General features: G+C 35.0%; 1 protein-coding gene across 4 annotated transcripts in view; it reads left to right on the top strand.

Annotated features, from left to right (window-relative positions):
* Positions 1-20,255, top strand: part of USP47 (ubiquitin specific peptidase 47) — a 59,527-nt gene that overhangs the window by 20,803 nt on the left and 18,469 nt on the right. For 3 of the 4 annotated variants that reach the window (XM_065637112.1, XM_065637111.1, XM_065637110.1), the window contains 12 exons: positions 721-837; positions 1,969-2,107; positions 3,685-3,781; positions 4,319-4,464; positions 5,292-5,371; positions 6,210-6,359; positions 12,510-12,605; positions 12,696-12,848; positions 14,484-14,651; positions 16,921-17,052; positions 17,763-17,839; positions 18,147-18,202. In XM_065637112.1, coding sequence (XP_065493184.1) covers positions 721-837; positions 1,969-2,107; positions 3,685-3,781; positions 4,319-4,464; positions 5,292-5,371; positions 6,210-6,359; positions 12,510-12,605; positions 12,696-12,848; positions 14,484-14,651; positions 16,921-17,052; positions 17,763-17,839; positions 18,147-18,202 — 1,411 coding nt within the window. The remainder of the gene's footprint in view (positions 1-720; positions 838-1,968; positions 2,108-3,684; positions 3,782-4,318; positions 4,465-5,291; positions 5,372-6,209; positions 6,360-12,509; positions 12,606-12,695; positions 12,849-14,483; positions 14,652-16,920; positions 17,053-17,762; positions 17,840-18,146; positions 18,203-20,255) is intronic. The other variant, XM_065637109.1, reaches the window with a different exon arrangement.

Here is a 20,255-nt window from a genome sequence, read left to right on the forward strand (position 1 = left end):
CATATTTATTCATTAAACAAAAGAAATGAATATGATCATTCAGATGTAATGCTAGTTTTCATTATCAACATGTATTTTTATTGATAATAACCATGATAATTAATCTCTATTTCCTGTGGCGGTCTTTGAGAAATATTTTATTCTCAACAGAAGCCTGTCGTGTAGTGACTTTCCATGTTTATTATACCTTTTTTAATTTATTATACACCCCAAAATTATGATTAATATAACTTAAGAGCTTTATTGTAAATCAACATTGGTTTTAGTTAATATGCTTTCTATAGATGCACCTAGAAAACTTTGTAAGATTCCTTAAGAAACAGACATTATTTTATTTCAGGTCTTGTTTATGCTTGACGATTTTAATTTTATTTTTTTCTTTTAAAAAGTGTATGCAAGCTATATAGGACATTAGATGGTTTGATGTTCTGCAAGAAGGTTATAGACCAATGTCTTGATTCCTGAATAGATTAACCAACTTCTAAGGTTTAAACTGCACTGTAATACTTAATTTACACTGTTTCTTAAACTGTTCCAAAGTTCTTTCAGTATTAATGATGAGTATGTTTTGTTTATATTGGATTGTTAGTTATTTTCATTTCGTCTTTGTGTGTCAGAAGCTACTTAAAGCAGTGTATTATACTTGGATGGAATCTGTTAATTGTGTATAGGTATGTTTGTGGGTGGGTTTTTTTTTAAAGTGTTGTGGTTTATTTTTAGCAGACTCCAATAGACCAGAACAGTGACAAAACTATTCTTGATGCTGGTTTTGAGCCAGGGAAGAAGAACTTTCTGCATTTGACAGAGAGAGATGGTGAGCAGCCTCATATAATGCCAGTAAGTAAAATACTCAGCTACATGAGCAATAGTGTTAGGGGGGAGACACATATGTTCTGTGTATTGCTCTTATGAGTGAAAATAAGAAAAAAAAATAAGAAAGTGAAATAAAATTGGACTGTATATTTCATACCATAAGCTTCAGGAACCATCTCAACAGACTACTGTTTTACACTTAGGTTTCTCCTGAGTAGGACTGATTCCATTAGTAATGATTTGCTGTCACTTTTTATTCATGCTTGTCAAATACTTATGTAATGCTTTGCTGTAATTTTCTAAGATTATATAATTAATTAATCTTTCACATGTTTAGAGATAAGTCTTAACATTACAGGTTTAATCATATACCTAATCCTTTTCCTCTGGGTGTTTGAAAGCAGTATTAGGCCACTCCAACAGAATTCTCAGAAACAGCAGTCCTGTATCAACAGCAGTCACCTGCTTCCAAATGTACCTTTAAGGAAAAAAATATTATAAAAGAGTTGTCAGTGTTGCTAGAAGCAACTGTCTGCAATAACAAAATACTTAAAATTTCCTATTTCTCAAGTATGTGATTCAGTGAAAGATGAACACAGCTGCAATTTATTTAAATCAGGGTTTGGATAGACTGGTGATATATAAAGATTTATTACTCATCTCTCGTGTCAGCATAATGCTGGCCTACTTAGGCTTTGTTGTGGACTGAATTATCTGAAAAAGGGAAAAAAACTCCTTGTCTAAATAACTGTGCATGAGATCAAAATTTGAGGGTGATTCTGAAAGAATATTAAATTGTAATTTTTGTATATGAAAAAAATCTTATTCTGTATTTCAGTGCAGAAAACTTGAGACATAGGAGATGCTAATTGCAAAATTGCTTGTTGTATGCATTATAGTACTGTATTTGATTGTACAGTATTCTACGGGGCATTTCCTTCCATTCATGTGAAGAATGGTTTCTCAGAAGATTGAGAATTTGGAGGGCAGAATTAATGTTACACAAACCGTATATCTTCAATTCAGTAAAATTTGTGTGATGCACTTGGCAAAACTGATTTGTTTGCCATGAGGGAAAGAAGTAAAATTTGTAGGTGCTTCAGTAAAAATTTGTTGTCTAATTTTTGCATAAAATTAGCGTATTTCTGGTTTCAGGAGGCGTCAGGTACAACAGATGACAGTGCACAAGACAGATTTATAGGTCCTCTTCCAAGAGAAGTCTCTGTTGGCTGTACCAATGACTATGTCAGTCAGAGCTATTCTTATTCTTCAGTCCTGAGCAAATCGGAGACAGGTATGGTGTTCTCTCTTGTTAAGGCAATGCTAATTTCTCATTATTTTAGTATATTTTCAAATAGCACTTCATGGTTTTTGAAGTAAATTGCAAAAGAGCTATATTCATCCTTTTCTTACTTGGGGCAGCGCAATTCAAACTCTCTTTTGGGGGCTCTCCTTTTCAGTATTAATCTGTTGCTGTGTCCCTGGCTGAGTAGTCAGGATTGTATTACCAAAACCACTTCACCTCAAGCTGTGTTCACTCACAGCTGAATGAGTACTTGATGTTCTGTTCTGGAGGGGCTGTTGCCAAATCTCTGCACTCCGCATTAGCTGAAGTCTTCTCCTGTAGTTGCAGTTTCTCTGCCTGCACCGTGGTTCCCCAAGAGGTTCATCCTCTGCTGCCTGGTGCCCCACAGCAGGTGGGGAGTCCCTCTCGGGGGGACAAGCAGCTCTGCCATGCAGGTCAGTGCCAGGGCAGGTCCCGGGAGCAATCCCAGGCTGGTGCACAGCAAGTTATAGCTCAGTAATGAGACAAACTCCTCATAACAAATTTGTTGAGCAGACACAAAAACAACATTCATATTACGCCAGTTCATGCACGTTGAAGGTTTTTTTGAGAGATAAGGAAGTTTATCTGGCACATACCTATTTTTCATTTAATGTAACCGTGCAAAGACGAGCTGTATAGGGTAGAGTAATAAACAAAATGCCTGTGTTCTATGTGGGCCTCTTTACAGAAGATGCCTGTGTTTTGCATGAAGTAGCTGCCTTTTCATTACTAGTATGGAACTGAGATTTCTTTTATTTTTAATACTTACTAGAAGCTTCAGAGTCTAAATAGGCATATTTAATTTCTTTATTACACTATGCTTCAGTATATGCTGCTCGCTTATCAATGGCTGTTAATAATTGTATATTAATATTTTAGAGAAAATCTTAAAATTGCGGTAATGTGGATATAAGTAAACAATTCCCTTTTCAGCTAATGAAAATGACACTGAAACTGACAGTTTTAATTGGTTATTACGGGAGAAGGTTTTAGAAGATACATGTGTGTAGGCACTTTAGAGATTTCTTTTTTAGTTATAGTTCTGAGATGATAGTACAAACAAATGCAGATAAAATTATATTTAAATTATAATTAGGATATTTTTAGTTGACATCAGGCAAAAGTAAGCTACTACTACACAATTGTTTCTTAACAAATTCTATTTTATTCTGTAAAATATTTAAATCTGCTATTAAAATATTTACAGTTATTTCCCTATTGGTGCAGCATTCAACATTAAATATTGGTTAATATTGTGAAACATAATTCATGATCACTGAAATAGCTTCATGTCATTCAGGGAGATTATTTCTGTTGTGTAAACTATTAAAACTGTTATGGTTGTGTAAACTACTGCTTTCAGAAGTGAGCAATTGTAATATTCCCTTAATTTTTACAGTATAAATAACAGTAAATTACAACAGATGGATGCAGTTCTTAAATAAACATTATCACAGAATCGTTTTCTTGTCAAATGTTTTAATTCTTGACGTGATTTTGCATCTTTTTGTGTTATTTCCATCTCATTCTCCTTGTATTTTTAGGTTATGTGGGGCTAGTAAATCAAGCAATGACTTGCTACTTGAACAGCCTTCTACAAACACTTTTCATGACTCCTGAATTTAGAAATGCGTTGTATAAGTGAGTATATGTAATCAAAACCTGTTCTTAAATTTGTGCTGTAATGTATTGGTGGGAGACCCTTTTGAATAAGTCCTGTCAAAATTTCCTTGTTTGGATACTGAAGGGCATACTTGAAGTCAAGCTGGATAGACTATTGCAAATTATATCTGCTTAAAAGCTTCAGATTCTTACTAAAATACTAAGATATGTTATTGGTTGTGGCACGGACAAGCTTTTTAAAGAATATGCCCCATCTTGAAAACATCAAACTTGAAATTAAATTTCATGCTAAGTGTAGTCCCTGTCTCTGTGCAATGAATGGCTTCAAAATTATTTCATTCGTTTGTGTTAGATTTGTACATTTAAAGAATAGTATTGTAATTTACTACAGAAGTGGAAAGCAATTTCATTTGACTTTTCCCAAGAAGAAGAGCTTCAGTTAACCTCTGTAACCTGGCAGACCTCTTGAAATGTAAAAATTGCTGATTTAAATCCCCTTTTTAGTACTATCTTCAAAGCTTTTTTAATTGTCAAACACCTTTGTGTTGTGAATAGATGGGAATTTGAAGAATCTGAAGAGGATCCTGTGACAAGTATTCCCTATCAGCTTCAAAGACTCTTTGTTTTACTGCAGACCAGCAAAAAAAGAGCAATTGAAACAACAGATGTTACACGGAGTTTTGGATGGGATAGTAGTGAGGGTAATGTGCAGCTATTAAGCTTGTGTCATTTGCTTCAGCAGCTATCTTTTGGGGGCTTAAACTGCTGTCAATAGGGGAAAGATACTGCAAAAATAATTATTAGAATCCACTTAGTTTCACTGGAAACAAAGTAGTCTAAATGTTGGATACTTTGTTGTGGTGTGTGTTCTGATTTTTAAAGCAATTATGTCTGTGAGTTTTAGGCTGTTAAAGTAAGGTTAAATTAAAAAGCATTATATTTTTGTTGTTAAGCTATCACTGCAGTTGTTAATTTTTTCTAAAGAAGTAGCTCTTTATGAGAAACCTGGATCTGTTTTGAACCACAAATATCAAATGCTCACGTTTCCACTTAAATAGAAAATAATATGGATAGTTGCATAAAATCAAACACTGTATTTGTCTTTTTGACACTTGTATAGTGTAATTTTGCCCCATAACCTGCTAACTTTTCTTGGAGTAATCACATGAGGATAAGGAGTTGAAAACTGAGTTTTAGAGAATCAGTGCAAAGTGGGAAATAAACTGGTTCTGACTTATCTTTAAGATGTGCATATTAGCATTTCTGTATTTTTTACATATTCCTGCTTATGTACGCAATTCTTGTTTATGTGTAAGCTTTGTTAGCAAGCCGGCTGCTTGTTTTTCTAACTTAACTTGAGAGGCAGCTGCTTGTGGAATTGAACACTCACCCAGTAGTGAATAATGTAGTAAATGGGTACATACTTAAACAAATTGGTAGCTTTTTAGGAAGTATTTTCAGATTACAGTTAGTATTGGGGCTGCTAACATATCTTGTTTTAATTAAGATGAATTTCAATTTCTAACAGCATGGCAGCAACATGATGTACAGGAGCTTTGTAGAGTCATGTTTGATGCTTTGGAGCAGAAATGGAAGCAAACAGAGCAGGTAAGCCTATAAAAACTCTCTCCCTTTCATTCACCCGTGTGGTATTGTTGTGGTGGGGTTTTTTTGTTGGTTTGGTGTGTGTTTGTTTGGTTTTGGGGTTTTTTTGTGTGTGTGTTGTGGTTTGTTTTTTTAAGGATGAATGTGACAGATGTTAACTGAGTTTTAAATACCAGGTTATTGAAAGTCTGCAATGGTTACCAGTTTCTGTGTTGCTTATGTGTTCCTCCCCCAGTTAAGAGTGGAATATTCTGAACTCTGGATACTTAGTCTTTATGTGATGAACAGCAAGTAGTTGTGTAACTCCTGTGATAGCTTCCTTGCTGTCAGTATCTACTAGGCTCTGTTGAGGGCTCTTGAAGCGCAAGCGCACTCTTCTAATGTAGGAGAAAGTTAGGAGTATATTTGGAACGTGCGCTATATTCTGGTAAGTGGCCAACTTGTTGTAGGCCAATTTTCAGATCTGTAGATTGGTAAATATTTCATTTATCTTTGTGCTCCTACCTCTGGAGATGCAGGGAGGGACTGCAGTATCAGTCTGTTAACAAGTCTGCAAGATCAGGCTTGGTTTCAAAAAGAAACTTCAATTTTGGTAGTTTTCTAGTCACTCTTAAGACTTGACTGTTCAATACACTGTGAAACTTAACGTGGTTTCCGAAGCTCATTTGGGGCAGTGGAAAACAAGAAATCAAGAGGTTGATGTCCTGCTGGGGAATGGTATTCTAAATGTGTAGCTGCAATTAAGACTTAATTTTAAAAGGCATTTTCTTGTAAAACTAAAGAAAATAAAAATGTTCTGTTTCATTCGTTTAAAGCTCTGTTGAATATCTGTTTGTTTTAGGCCGATCTTATAAATCAGCTGTATCAAGGCAAACTGAAGGACTATGTAAGGTGTCTAGAATGTGGCTATGAAGGCTGGAGAATCGACACTTACCTGGATATTCCTTTGGTCATCCGGCCATACGGCTCCAGCCAGGCGTTTGCTAGCGTGGTGTGTACTATTATGCTGACTAATAGTGCATCCATACACACATAGAATACATAATGCGACAGTGGTATAATTTGTTACATGGTAAGTATCATCCTAGATACTCCATCTTGGGGTGTTCGTCTTTGTGCAGTGAACCAGCTAGCAAGTTCTAGAAGATTTTTTTTTTTTGGCTTTTTGGTTTATTTTTTGTTTTATTCTTTTTTTTCTTTTGCCCTTCAATGAGTCCTACTGGTGCATGTATAAGGGATGGGGAAATGCAACTTTATTGCCGTAAGGCTGCAGTAATCAATTATTTTCTTCCTGATAAAATCTTCAGCATTTAACTTGAGATATTTTTATAAGATCACTAAGTTTTATTTGAGTTGTTCTCTTTATTGGCACATCTGCTAAATTTTTACAGCGTTGTTGAAAGTCTTAGTGAAAGAACAGAATGTTGACTTAAAATTTTTATTTAATTACCATGTTGTTGCTGTGGTTTTTAAAGTTCACTTCTCAAATACCATATGCTTTTAACAAGCGATTTAATGATAATAGAAAAATCCTATTGTACATGTGTGTTCTTGGTCACTTTTGCTCCAGCATTACTGATGTTGGCAAGCATATATATTGCTTAGTGAATCTGTGGAAGGTTTTTATTTTATTTTTTCCACCCCCCTTGAAAAGAAGTGATTACAAACCATGAAGTTCCACTGTTGTGGCTTTAAATACCCATGCTATGGATGAAGTTGTGAGGAGGAATAAATCAAACAAGTATTTCAGTAAAGGTTGTTTTAAACAAGCACTTGTTCTGTAATTGGCTTACCAAGATTATTTATTATATATAAAATAGTTTTCCTTTTGTATTTAGTCAGCTAGCAATATTTTTGAGCAATAATAATCCATAATTCTTAACAGTAATTCTGTTAAGAAAAGAATTGTTAGAATTAGGTTAAAGTGCAGCATATGCTCAAAGTACTTCAGACTTTAGAACTTTAAACAGCAATCTTGAGAAGTAGTAAAGATGAGTGACATTAGTCTCACAAAAAGGATTCAAGTTAGTGAAGTCCTTTGAATTCTTTTTAAGATTGCATTAACATTTTTAGAACTATCCAGCTAATTTAAGCTATATTGATACAGATTGATCTTTTACACAGATGGTTTCCCTTTTTACCTTTTAAAACTCATTTCTAGAAATATTCCTTACCAAAAATTTTTATAGTAATTTTTATTCAATGAGATTTTTCTGATCTAATGGAGTAATGAAAACTATTCAGTTCATGCAGTTGTATTTTGCATTTAACAATGCATTGTACTTGGGTCTCAAAATGAATTTTTTTTTTCTTTAAAGAGAAGTTTATAGTGGAATGCAGAAAAAAACCTTTTGTAAAAATACAGAAAGCTTTGGCAATTAAGAATTTAAATATCAGATTACTTTTAGTAGTATTTGATATTTCTCCTGTAAATCAGCATTTACTGGGTTTACTACATTGAAGAAAATAGTTTTAAGATTTTTTGTTACACAGAGTTACATGGTTGCAATTTGTATTAATGCTTCAATTTTTGAGCTTTTTTAATTCATATGCTGATTATATTCAGTTGATTCTCCACCCTGCATTTGTTTTATCTATAGCAGATGTAATTTTTAGTTTTGTAGTCTTCAACAGTGGGGAGATATGGAGGATACTTGCTTTTGGAGAAGGGAAAAATCGCCTGTTTCTAAATGGAATTCTCTGAAGGTAGTATCCTCCATTGATCCATAGATGATAGTGATTTAGTAGGTGTAGGTAAAAGGGTACAAGTGAGAAATCAAAAACTTCACACATGCGCTAATAGGGCTTATAGAAGGGAATGTAAAACTTTTTAGACCTTGCTAGTCAGCTCCTGAGGGAACTTGCAGCAGGCGACACAACCCAAGATAGGGGATCTAAGGAGGATACTACCTTCAAAGAACTCTAGTTAGAGGTAAGTGATTTTCCATTACTTTCTAATAAGAGAGAATGGATATATGAGCTTTAAGTAAGGTTAATCTGTAGAATGCCACATAAAGTGTATTATCCCACTGTTCGACATTGTGTACTACCAAAAAAATGTAGATAACTGAAATGTTGCTTTTACCTATAAATACATATGTATTACTTCTAAATACATGGAAACATTGAAGAACTGGGAAGGATAATGTTATGCTTGCTTTATTTCCTAATATGAATGAATCTGAAATTCTGCAGTGTGTTTTCAAGGTTTGCATTTTGAAATTTTTTTTTTTTTTTTTTTGGATTCCTCCCTCTGTCCCCCAAGTTAATGGAGTTACACTACATAGCTACAGACTCATTAGGGCAGCTCTGGGGCACTGAGATCTTGTCAGTATGTATCTCAAGGTAGTTTCTGAAAAAGTACTCATACTATCTGTATTGTTCAAGGGAATGGTTTAAAAAAAACCTAAATCAGTCTTTTCTTGAGGTCAGTAGAAATATAGACATAAAATATATCGCATATTTCAGGGAGGTAAACAAGAGCAGCAATTCACACACCGGTTTTTGTTGGTGGTAGTGTATTTTTTGTAGATGCCTGAATTTAACAGCATTAGACGTAAGCTATTTATTTTGCAAATGAAGAACAGCTGAGGGAAGAGTGGATGCGATGGGCAACTAGCTGGCATGCTGAAATTATGTTACTGGAAAACAGTGGAAATTGCTTTGTAATACCAGAAGTCTAGTAATAATACAAGTATTCTGGAGATGTACCAAGCACAGTTCTGTTTTGTTAAGTGTTGTTAGTTTTCACCATCTTTTGTATGTTAACTTTTTTATTGATGGTGTAAGTGTGCATACAAATAGACCTTTTTTGGGCAGAAATTATTTTGGACTTCTATGTAAACTTACTTTGTGGCGTCATTGCCAAACTAACAGTTGAAGGCAGTTAGAGTGTGGATGATATGATATTTACTTTTTTAAACTAGATTGGTAACAATCAGGTCTTGTATTTTCGGTTGAGCTTATACTTTGAACGTGGGAAAACTAGATGAGCTCTGAAAATCTGAGATAGCATTTAGTTTCTAGGTGTTTGGTTTTTTTTTTTTTCCCCAAGAACAGTTTTACCAAATTGCTATTTTTTGTGTAACTTTTCATAAAGATTCCACTGCTCCTATTCACAGGTTTGACAAATTTGCATATTCACAAATGCTTGCACCTGTTGAACTACCGATTGTATCACAAAGTATTTTTGTGAAGAAGTGTGTCCTAAGTGCCTATCTTTAGCCAGATGATAATAAGTTTGAACTGTTTGTTTTGGAATTTTAGTATGCTATGTGTTACAAATCTCATAGTCAGAATTAAAACCTGGAGATACTCAGAACTTGACTGGACAAGGCCCTGAGTAATGTGCTTTTAAGTTGGACCTGCTTTGAGCAGAGAGTTAGGATTAGTTGATCTCCAGAAGTCTCTTTCAGCCTATATTGTTCTTTTGATTCTGTGAACTATAAAAGAAGTTTAAATAGCCTTTGTCATACTAACCTATTACTTGATCATTTATGGTATATTTTGGAGTTTGTGTTGGGAATGTTGGAAATGCTTAGTAGCTCAACACTACTCGTTGCTTCTTCAAAGATAACTTCAGAGATAACATTAGAGTTGCACAAAGCTGTGGGACGTCATGTGATAGGTTGCACAGCGTAGAAGCTTTGTCACTGGTTTTGCTGAGTAAACTGTCAGAGTAGAAAATGGTGAACTGCATTAGAATAGGAATTTTATTAAGAAACACCCTAGTCAGCAAAACTAACTGGTGTAAAGATTATATAGAAGAAAACTGGGAGAGACACAAACGAGTAGACCCGAGGAACAGTGATGTTCCTTACACAAGGATTAAAAAAAAATGTGAATATTCATATAGCTTAAAAATCATGGAGTTCTCAAGAGTTTTAATCAGGTTTTTCAGAGCACAGCTCACTACGTGTGGTAAGCAGTGAAACCACAAGAGTAATGTAATGATACTTCATTCAGTTTTGGGGGGTCTGAAGGACCTTAATTTTTTTTCCATATGTAAAAGTTTTTTTGTTTCTATGTTAAATTGCACATCACATGAGTCTACATAAGCATTACGTAATCATTTATCTTCCATCATTCATATATTCTCATTCACTCATATTCGTGTAATGCATTAATTCCAACTTCTTTCTTAAGACAATACAAATACATTGATTGTAACTGGCATTTGATTCATAAGATATAGTTCTGTTGTCATCATGTGATATTTTCTGCGTTTCGTGTTTTCTGTGTTGGTTATTAACTTTTTTTGCTTTCATTCAAATAGTTCTGAATGTTAATTCCATAACTAGTTTACAGAATAGTCAAAGTGCAGTAATCTGTTTCTTCTGCTTTCTTTTTAAGCAGGGTTATAACTTGCTTAGTTTTCTTTCTTGTATTTTAGGATGAGATTCCTCACATTTCAGTATATAATCTCACTAAATATTAGGTATTTGTTGCCCTTGAGTAAAAAGGAACTCAGCCTCTGTAGTGTTTAGGAAGTAAATATGTAGACAGTTCAATTCAGACTCTAAAATGTTTCCACATGTCTGGAGAGTCTCTTTGCCTAAGAACTGTGATTTCAGGGCTGTTCAAAGGCTTTTCTGGCTAGATCCAAAAATGGTAACGTGAGATGACTGCCTTCAGTGTACAATTGTTCTATCGAATTCGGCACATTTTTGGTTTGTGAGTAGATGTCCCCTGGAATACAGTCCTTTTTTAAAAAGTCCTTTCTCCTAGAACAGCAACAGAGCTTTTGTTTTATTATTGTTCTTGCCGCATCCCTGAGTTCTCTGAAAGGAAGGAGAAGGGAAGAATTGAAGAACTTGGCATATCGTTGATTTCTTCCCAAAATGTGACTTAACCAAATAACATGATTTATATAGTAATCTGAAGTTCTGTGCCAGCCACCTTACAACTGATGAGCTTACTCTGGCCAGTTAAGCCCCTTCTTATGTATTCAGATTTTGGGGAACAGCTACAGTCCTTTGTAAGAGAAGATGCTTTAAAAAGCAGTGTTTCTGTTGGTCGTCTTTGCTTTAAACTGAACATCAAAACTCGCAAGTTGTATTTGTTTTCACCTCCATAGGCGAACAGTGAACTTCTGGGTTCCACATGGAGTTCAGAAACCCAGAGCCTATTGGCTTGCGAGCTGGCTGGGTTCAAGGTTTTAACTTTTGAAATCTCCGGGTAAAATTCTTCACTGAACCCATCTCCGTATTCTTAGTGAATTTTGTTTGAACAAGTTTGTTCTCAAGTCTGTACAACTTATGTGCAGTGTCATTGTTGCAAATTAGGTTAGAGGGAAGACTAGTGATCAGTTTGGTTGTATTTTGAATATTGTTTGCTGTAGAGAGGAGTAAAGTAGAAATCATTAAACTCCTGGACTTAAGCATTAGTGACAGAACTCTTAGGCAGCTGTCAGGACAAAATTCCAGTTATTAGTCAGCTGCCTCACAAGGTTTGTGCTAGGAAGCTGGTTCTGTCTTTCTAGGAGATGGCCATATCTGATGCTCACTCCTTTGGGAGTAAAGCTCAGTTTCCCTCTATCCTTTCCCACCTTTCACTTAAAAGTAGTATCTTCATATGTACTTTCCTAAGTCCCTTTGTGGAATGGGACTAAGGCTGTCTTCAGACAGGGAACCGAGTAACATTTTTTTTCCTGTCACCCCCCCACCCCAGTAATTATTAGATGATATCTGTGGGGAAAAACTCCTCTTGAAATGCAGAAGAACCATCTCAGAATTCTGGGAGAACAGGGCCAAAGCAGGGTTAAAAAATCAGCTTGTTTTCACAGCAGTCGACCGAACATACATAACTAAATGTGATGTGCAAGATAACAGGAGTAAATGTCATTTTATATTGTATGTTTATTAAAATAAAGACAATTTGGATTCATCAAATACTGAATGGAATACCATTAGCAGTAATTGTGGTTTGACTGTTTAACCTTGGGTTGCATAGAAGAGTTGGTTTCTCTTCATATTTTCTTGGCTATGTGTCTGTATCAAAGTTTATGTCAATTGCATTTTGGTTGTAGATTTAATTAGTTCAATTTCTATGTCTTTGCAATCTCGTTGTAAATTTATCATTCTGATTTATACCTACATAGTAAACATTCTTTAAAAATCAGGTAACGTCTTTTTATTATTAGGAAGAAGCACTGCATGCTTTCATTCAGCCTGAGATTCTTGATGGCCCCAATCAGTATTTTTGTGAACGATGCAAGAAGAAATGTGACGCAAGGAAGGTAAAGACTGTCCAGATTATTTGCAAAATTACTTTTTGGTAAATACCAATCCTGACAATGGTAGCATAATCTTGTCTTTGCTTCATTTAGGGTCTGCGGTTCTTGCATTTTCCATATCTGCTGACATTGCAGCTGAAGAGATTTGACTTCGATTATACCACTATGCACAGAATTAAACTCAATGATCGTATGACTTTTCCTGAGGAGTTAGACATGAGTGTCTTCATTGATGTTGAAGATGAGGTAACGTGTTTGGTGTCACAGAAAAGTCCTTAACTTTCTTGAAGTTTTTCATTAAGAAAATTAAAATGTTGGTGTAATAAACCCATTTTAACAATGTCACTCATCTACATAAAATGTTCTTTAGCCATGGTGTGTTTTAATTTGAAGTTTTAAAATCTGTCCATGTGGATTTTCATTATATTGAAAAAGAAGCATGTTCTCTAATCACTGTATAGTTCCCATGCTTCCATAAAGAAGCTGTTTCTGATTTCTTACATCTTCACATGAGTGATCTAAAAGCACAAGTCTTGGGGCTTCTGCACATACTACAAATCCAGAATGAAGCATATTTCTTAAACTTGTGCCTGAATCTGTTTTGGTCACAAGAGGTGGTGTAAAGTTTTGAAACTCTGAATGCTGAACTTAGTCCAAAAAACATTAATCATTAATTCCTTCCCTCTGACTTACGATGTTGTATATGTATATGTATATTTTAAAAAATATGTTCTTCACCTGCATCTTTTTCTGGCTTTTAATCCTTTTGGTTTTGGTCAAAATTCATGTTGTATAATTACATTCACCAAAAAGTATTTAATGTGCGTTCTTCATTAAAGACTATTTTTATTCCCCTAATTCCATTCCTGAGAACATTGTTGCTTTGCTAGTAGTCATGTAAATTTATAAGTATAGTCATATAAATACTGCATTGATATGCACATGGAGAGGCTTTTCTGACTCTGTACAGACCTTTGTTTTATGATAAAATTATGCCATTTAAGCAACTTGGTGTCCCTCAAAGTGTTACTGGGGTGGTTAAATGCGAATGAAGATTGATCTGGGAGACTAGAACTTGAAACACAATTAAATGTCAGAAAACCAAAAGAATTATCCAGAGGAAAGAGGATCAGGTTAGAGGTAGACTGACTTGCACAAACTGAACTATGTACATAGTGGTGTTGACATCACGCTTTTATGCTAATAGAACACTAATCAGTCTTACTGTAATATCTTGACTCTGTCCAATGAGTTGAAATGGAGAAAATCTTTGACTGTGGGTGAGAACATTTCCAGTCAAATCAGTTCTCATTAACAGGGCTATGTTACAATAGGATTTGTTATCTGGTGTTAGACTTCCAGGTGTTTAATTGAATTAACTAGTAAATGGAATAGGCTACTGACAGATACAATCTTGTCAAGTATGAAACCAGATAATTACCATTCAGTTGCACATGAGACCAGAAAAGATTGATCCTAAGAGATGGACCAAAGGCAGTTACCCCGTTTCCCTGAAAATAAGACAGGGTCTTATATTAATTTTTGCTCCAAAAGATGCTTGCTTTTTCAGGCGTGTAGCTGCCTGGGCACTATTTAAATTGACTTTTTTATTAACTGTAACTAGAGCTTATTTTTGGAGGAGGGCTTATATTTCAAGCATCCTCAAAAATCCTGAAAAATCATGCTAGGTCTTATTTTTGGGGAAACAGGGTACTAACAGAAACAAGTCTGTTCTTGATGCTGAATTGCAGAGGTCTCTTGGTTTTTGAGGAGTTTCACTGTTTTGCACATTGGAATTTTTTCATTTCACAAAGGCATTATTTCTTGTTCTGTGTAACTTTAAATGTTGTGTAATATTAGTATGTATCTCTTATTTTTAAGAAATCTCCTCAGACTGAGAGTTGCACTGATAGTGGAGCTGAAAATGAAGGCAGTTGTCACAGTGATCAGATGAGCAATGACTTTTCTAATGATGATGGAGTTGATGAAGGAATCTGCCTTGAAAGCAATAGTGCAGCAGAAAGAATTTCTAAAGCTGGCAGCGAAAAGGTATGTTTTAAAAAAATGTTGTACTGGATCTGATTAGAATGGAGTTAATTTTCTTCATAGCAGCCCATAGGGTGCTTTGTTTTGGATTTGTGACTGAAGCAGTGTTGATAGCACAGCAGAGTGTTAACTCTTGCTGAACAGTGTTGCACAGCACCAAGGCTTTCTCACCTTCTCATTCTGTCCATGTAATGAGAAGGGTCGGGAGTGGGCAAGAGGCTGGAGGGGGAATGTAGCTGAGACGGCTGACCTGAATTGGCTGGAGGGTTGTCTGTGGCATATTCCCTGCCATGTAGTGTCATGCTCAGCAGTAAAAACCCGGGGTTTTCCGAAGTTGCCATTGCTTGGAGACTGGCTGTGCGTTGGTCTCCCACTGGTGGGAGATGGTAATACCTTTGCATCACTGCATCTTTTATTTTTTTCATATTTCCTTCACATTAATCTTTCATTATCTCCAGCCACAAGTCTTGTCACTTTTGCTTTTCTGATTCTCTCCACCATCCCACTTGAGTGAGTGACTGGGTGGGTGGGTAGTTACTGGCCAGGGTCAACCCATCACAGATGTAAATGATAAAAGTATAATTAATTCTGATATTGGGGCTGGAGTGAGGGGATGAGAGCATATGTTTTTATTCAAATCCCAAAAATTGACACTACAGCAAAGGCAAGCATGCAACTGATTTGGAGGTCACCTGAGAATAAAGGTCTTCCCAGCTTGTCAGACTGAGAATTCCCAGATAACTTGTTTTGGCAGCAGAACCTCAGACTGAAGACTGTTTTGTATTATGCAGTGGTTTTCTTTGAGGCCAACTGTCAAAGGCCTTACTAGCTTTGGCTTTAAAAGTGTCTTGAAGCTTAGTAGAAGACTGGAAAGTTTTGATCAGTCTCTGCCATCTGTTTCATGCCCCTATAAAAATGGTCATATAGATGAGGCTGTGGGTCTGAACATTAAATATTTATTTGGTCAGCTTGAGTTAATATAAAGGAATTGAGCAGCAAGTCAGTCTAGGATAGCAGTCATTCTGCTGTGGAACACAGGTTAGCAGAGATCTTCGAGAAACATGATTGAGTTTTCTTGCCAGTACAAAATTAATCAAAAATCTTCAGTTTTATGGTGCTGTATACAATGTGTACTTCATGTTTTGTTATTCGGTGACCTCATCTGAAATTTGGCCAATAGCTTTCATTCAGACTTCTTAGGAAGCTGTTCTGTAGCTATTACTTTCATAAATACTTAAAGGCTGACTTTTATTTTAATCTGCACATCTGTCCCTGTTTACATTTACCTTAAACCATTTGAGAGTGGTTTTTTTAATAAATGTTCGCAATACTGTCAATCTTAGCTGCAAAAAAAGAAAGAAATTAATAGTCGCTTGACTGGAACAGGAACAGAGTGTCATAATGTATCTGTAATGCAAATGTTCTGTCCTAGTATTGACAATAGTTTTCACCAACTAATTCATACTACCCGCTCTCAAGGCAAATTAGCTGTCAAACCATGTTGTAACTTTTGGCTTTGGATATCTTAATAATGGATGCTAAGAAGTTGCAGAACTTCCTCTATATAATCTAAAAATATTTCATTCTTGTAACACTTGCGTGAGGCAGTATTGTTCAGTTTTATTTTGTAATGTATATACGACACTGAAGGTATGTCCTTAGTACCCTTTATTTCCATCCTTTTATCTATGAGAATAGAAGTTTATGACAGTAAACTCAGTGGTGTGAGAGGCATTAGTGCAGAGTGCTGATAAGCATTGAATGATATGTTGCTGGTTTGCAATAGACGTGAAGGAGCCAAAAGTAGTCTTCAAGAATGCAAATATGCCTAAACTTTGTAGCTGTGAGCGAGTTCATCATTACTTTTCCTTCTTGTGTGCAGATAATGCTTAATACCTATCTAGCTAAGAATTAATGAATTCAGTGCTGATACAGAAGAGAAGTAACAGTAATGCATTAAGCCAGTTGAAAAATATTTCCATGATTTTTTTTTTCTGAAGTGATTTGGTATTTTCTCTCTTTCCACCAGCAAAGGGGGAAATTCCTCTTTATTTCCATTATTACATACTCTCGTATAACATTTAGCATACAAGAGCTCTGATTTTGTTCAGCATCTATTGCAGTAATGCATTTTTGTTACACACATCTGTTTTGTAACATACAACTTTTTGTGTATTTGGGTTAGTGTAATTGTTTTAAAACTTTTAAAAATCACCATTTGGTTACCCTTTCCTTACTTAATATATATCACACCTTTTTCCTCTCTCCCCAGAGTTCTTTACTGTATGAGCTTTTTTCTGTTATGGTTCATTCTGGAAGTGCTGCTGGTGGCCATTATTATGCCTGTATAAAATCTTTTAGTGATGACCAGTGGTACAGCTTTAATGATCAGCATGTTAGCAAGGTAAAAATAGTATTTTTTTGTTATCTTGTGTACTCATAGATGTGCTAATAAGGTTTTTTTTTTTGCATGTGATTTTTCACTTGCGTGTAATGAAATTGGTTTTATGTGTGTGTATTTCAAGCATTTACTTTGTTTCATCTTTTCATCCTAATATGCTGCCACATACGTACATTTCACTCGTTAGCTTAACTGATTTCTAGGAGTTTTAAAAATTTCTGTATGGGGTTTTGTGCTTTGGGTGGGAGGAGTGTTTCTTCTTGATGGTTCGTAAAGAAGCCTTTATTCATGTATAGACCAAGCTGGATTTAGAATTTTGTCTTCTATACATGTGAGGAATATTTCTTGCATAGAAAAGTATATTCATAGATCTGTCACAACTCAGGTGGTGCTGTTAAACCTGTGCTGCTGATGCATTTCAGGTGTTTGATGTATCCGTAAGCATTATTGCAGTCAAGAACCTGGATGTTGTGTTTTTCTAGGAAGTTCCTACTTTTTTAAAAAAAAAAGTTTACATTCACTGTAAAATGAAAAGACAAGTCACTTTGAAACAGGTTTTTTTTTCAGTCAGCAAATAAGCAGAAATATTTTTTTTAAATTAAAATTATTAATATTGTGTGTTAATTATATAATGCTGTTTTTTCTAATGAGAATAAACGCATCTCCATTAGTGCAATTTTGTCAAATAATCATTAAATTGATTTTTCTCTTAGATAACTCAGGAAGATATTAAGAAAACATACGGTGGATCTTCTGGAAGCCGAGGCTATTATTCCAGTGCTTTTGCTAGGTTAGTAGTACTGTAATATTACTTTTCTTTCTGGTGGTGTTTTAGCGTAATCAAATGAATGGTCAAGATGCATGTGCTTAATGTGTTAGCGTAAAACTGATAGGGGCTTCAAATAGTTGTAAGAACTCTCCTGACTGCTGTTTCAGATCATAAAATAATATGATACTTATTTTTGAAAATCCTTTTTGGTTAGTGTATTGCCAAGATATATTGGACAGAGAAAAAAAAAACCCAAACAAAACAACTTCTGAAGTCAGTATTGTCCTGCTATCTGCTACATTTGGATAACTGTTCTTTTCTCCACCAGCTCCACAAATGCATACATGCTTATATATAGACTGAAGGATCCAACGAGAAATGCAAGTAAGTATGTTTTGCAGTTCTTAACTAGTAAGATTCTGTTGTGGAATAAGGAGATGTTTTGCATGTGATGTGTACTAATTTTTGTGAGGATGGTGGTATTGGTATTTTTAGAGTAAGCTAAAGTAACTTACATATAGGAAGCCTTCTTTTGTAGCTTTTCATTACTCTTTTTATAGTAAACCTGTATGCTTCATTAGAAGGTCATCGCAAAATAAATTCTCTAACTTTGTAGTATTTTGGATACCATGGAAACGAAAAACAGATACACTGAGTGATACTGAATAAACTATAATGGAATGCTATATAGTGTCACGATTGATAGTGGACAAAAAACATTTTTTTTTTTGATCCGTCTCTGAGAACTTCATAATGACAAAGTTTTACAATTTATAACCAGCCTTATTGTTTGTGTTTCAGTTGGGAGGTAAGTTGTATAGTCAGAAACGGATTTTGGATGTTATGGTCTTTTATCATCGCTGAGTTCACGAAGGCTCAGAGGATGCCTGGTCCCATGTAATAGCTGACAGGTCGATTCATCTTTGAAATATGATACAGCAGAAAATGAAGATTCTGGTTTGATTCAAAACAGGAATGTGTGGTTGGAGGCTTCATTCCAGTTTTGGCTAATTTCATAGGGGCTTAAACTGATCAGATTAGTAATAACTGTAAAATTCCAGGATTTATCTTGTTGTAGGTAATACTGTATTATAATTTACTTGAAAACATTTAATGTTTGTCATTTAAAATCTGATCACACCTAAATGATGCAGCAGTAAATGAAAGTTTGATAGAGCTTTTTAAACTAATATCAAGATAGAAGGAAGCATGTTAGTTTGCAATTTTTCCCCTTCTTGTCAATCCCGTGCGCAACTGTAGAAGGAAACCAGAAGGGCAGTAACTGGCTACACTCACCCTCATCAGCTGTGTGCATTGAAGAATCAAGTGTTTTGGCTGAATTCAGCCAGAGATTAATTTGCTTGCAGTATCAAAAGATGCATTCAGTTTTTCTTAAAGGAACGATTCAGTAGTCTGCCCTTATAAAGGGAAACATGTCAGTTTGCAGCCTGGTTGAAGTTAGGCTGATAGACCATGTAGATTGTTTTCGGGATGTATATATTTTAATTACCAGAACTTTTAACGCCCTGAAGTGCATAAAAAATCCAGTCTGTGAATAATTTTTCCTAATAGCTTGAACAGATGAGAAGCCACATAAACTTTCAAAGGCAGGTAAAAAGCCTCCAATGCCTCTGCATTCCTCTCTTTTTTTATTATTATTATTATTATTTTCCTTCTTCATTAAATGCTCAGGAGGCTTGGTGTCCTGAAGATCAGCTCTCGATAATCTTAAAATCGTCTTCTGTAGGGTGAATATTTTGATAGCTGGATTTATTTTACTCTTAATTGGTAAACTAAAAATATGTATTACTTAACAAAATAGAACGTCACAACTGAAACGTTTGGCATCTCACATTGTGTAGCTCATTTTGGGGCATTCTCACTATTTTTCAAGAGCGTGCAAGCATGGAAAAGACTTGCATACTTCAGAGAATTTGTAACACACCAGCTTGTAATGTGTCCAGTGGAGGATGGAATAAAGATCTTTGAAAATAACATTTTGTTTGTCTTATTCTGCTGCTGTAAATAATTTAAGAGGGAGAAGGGTAGTTGTCTCCTTCCTTTAACTGCTTCTTTTGGGGTAAAATTTTTAATTCCACTCTGAGAAACTGAGGATGACTAATAGCAAGAATATGGAAAGAAATTAGCAATGCAAGGTTGAGTAAAATAATCTTTAGTGTTTATTTGGAATACAAACTATTAAAAAACCCCGAAGCTTATACTAAATTTTATTTTTTAAAAAATCCTAAAATTAGGAAAAGTAGACTTGCAACTACTTCTCTATCAATATATTTTTAAAAGTGTTTTATGATACTTGGAGCAAATTTGTCATGTCATTTCAACATCCTAATAAACACAAACCATGTTTATTTTTAGCAGCAATCTTATTTCATCATACATAAAGTACATTCAGACATGTTATTATTTTCTACTTTTC

The sequence above is a fragment of the Caloenas nicobarica genome, chromosome 5, assembly GCF_036013445.1.
Source record: "Caloenas nicobarica isolate bCalNic1 chromosome 5, bCalNic1.hap1, whole genome shotgun sequence".
NCBI classification, from domain to species: Eukaryota; Metazoa; Chordata; class Aves; order Columbiformes; family Columbidae; genus Caloenas; species Caloenas nicobarica.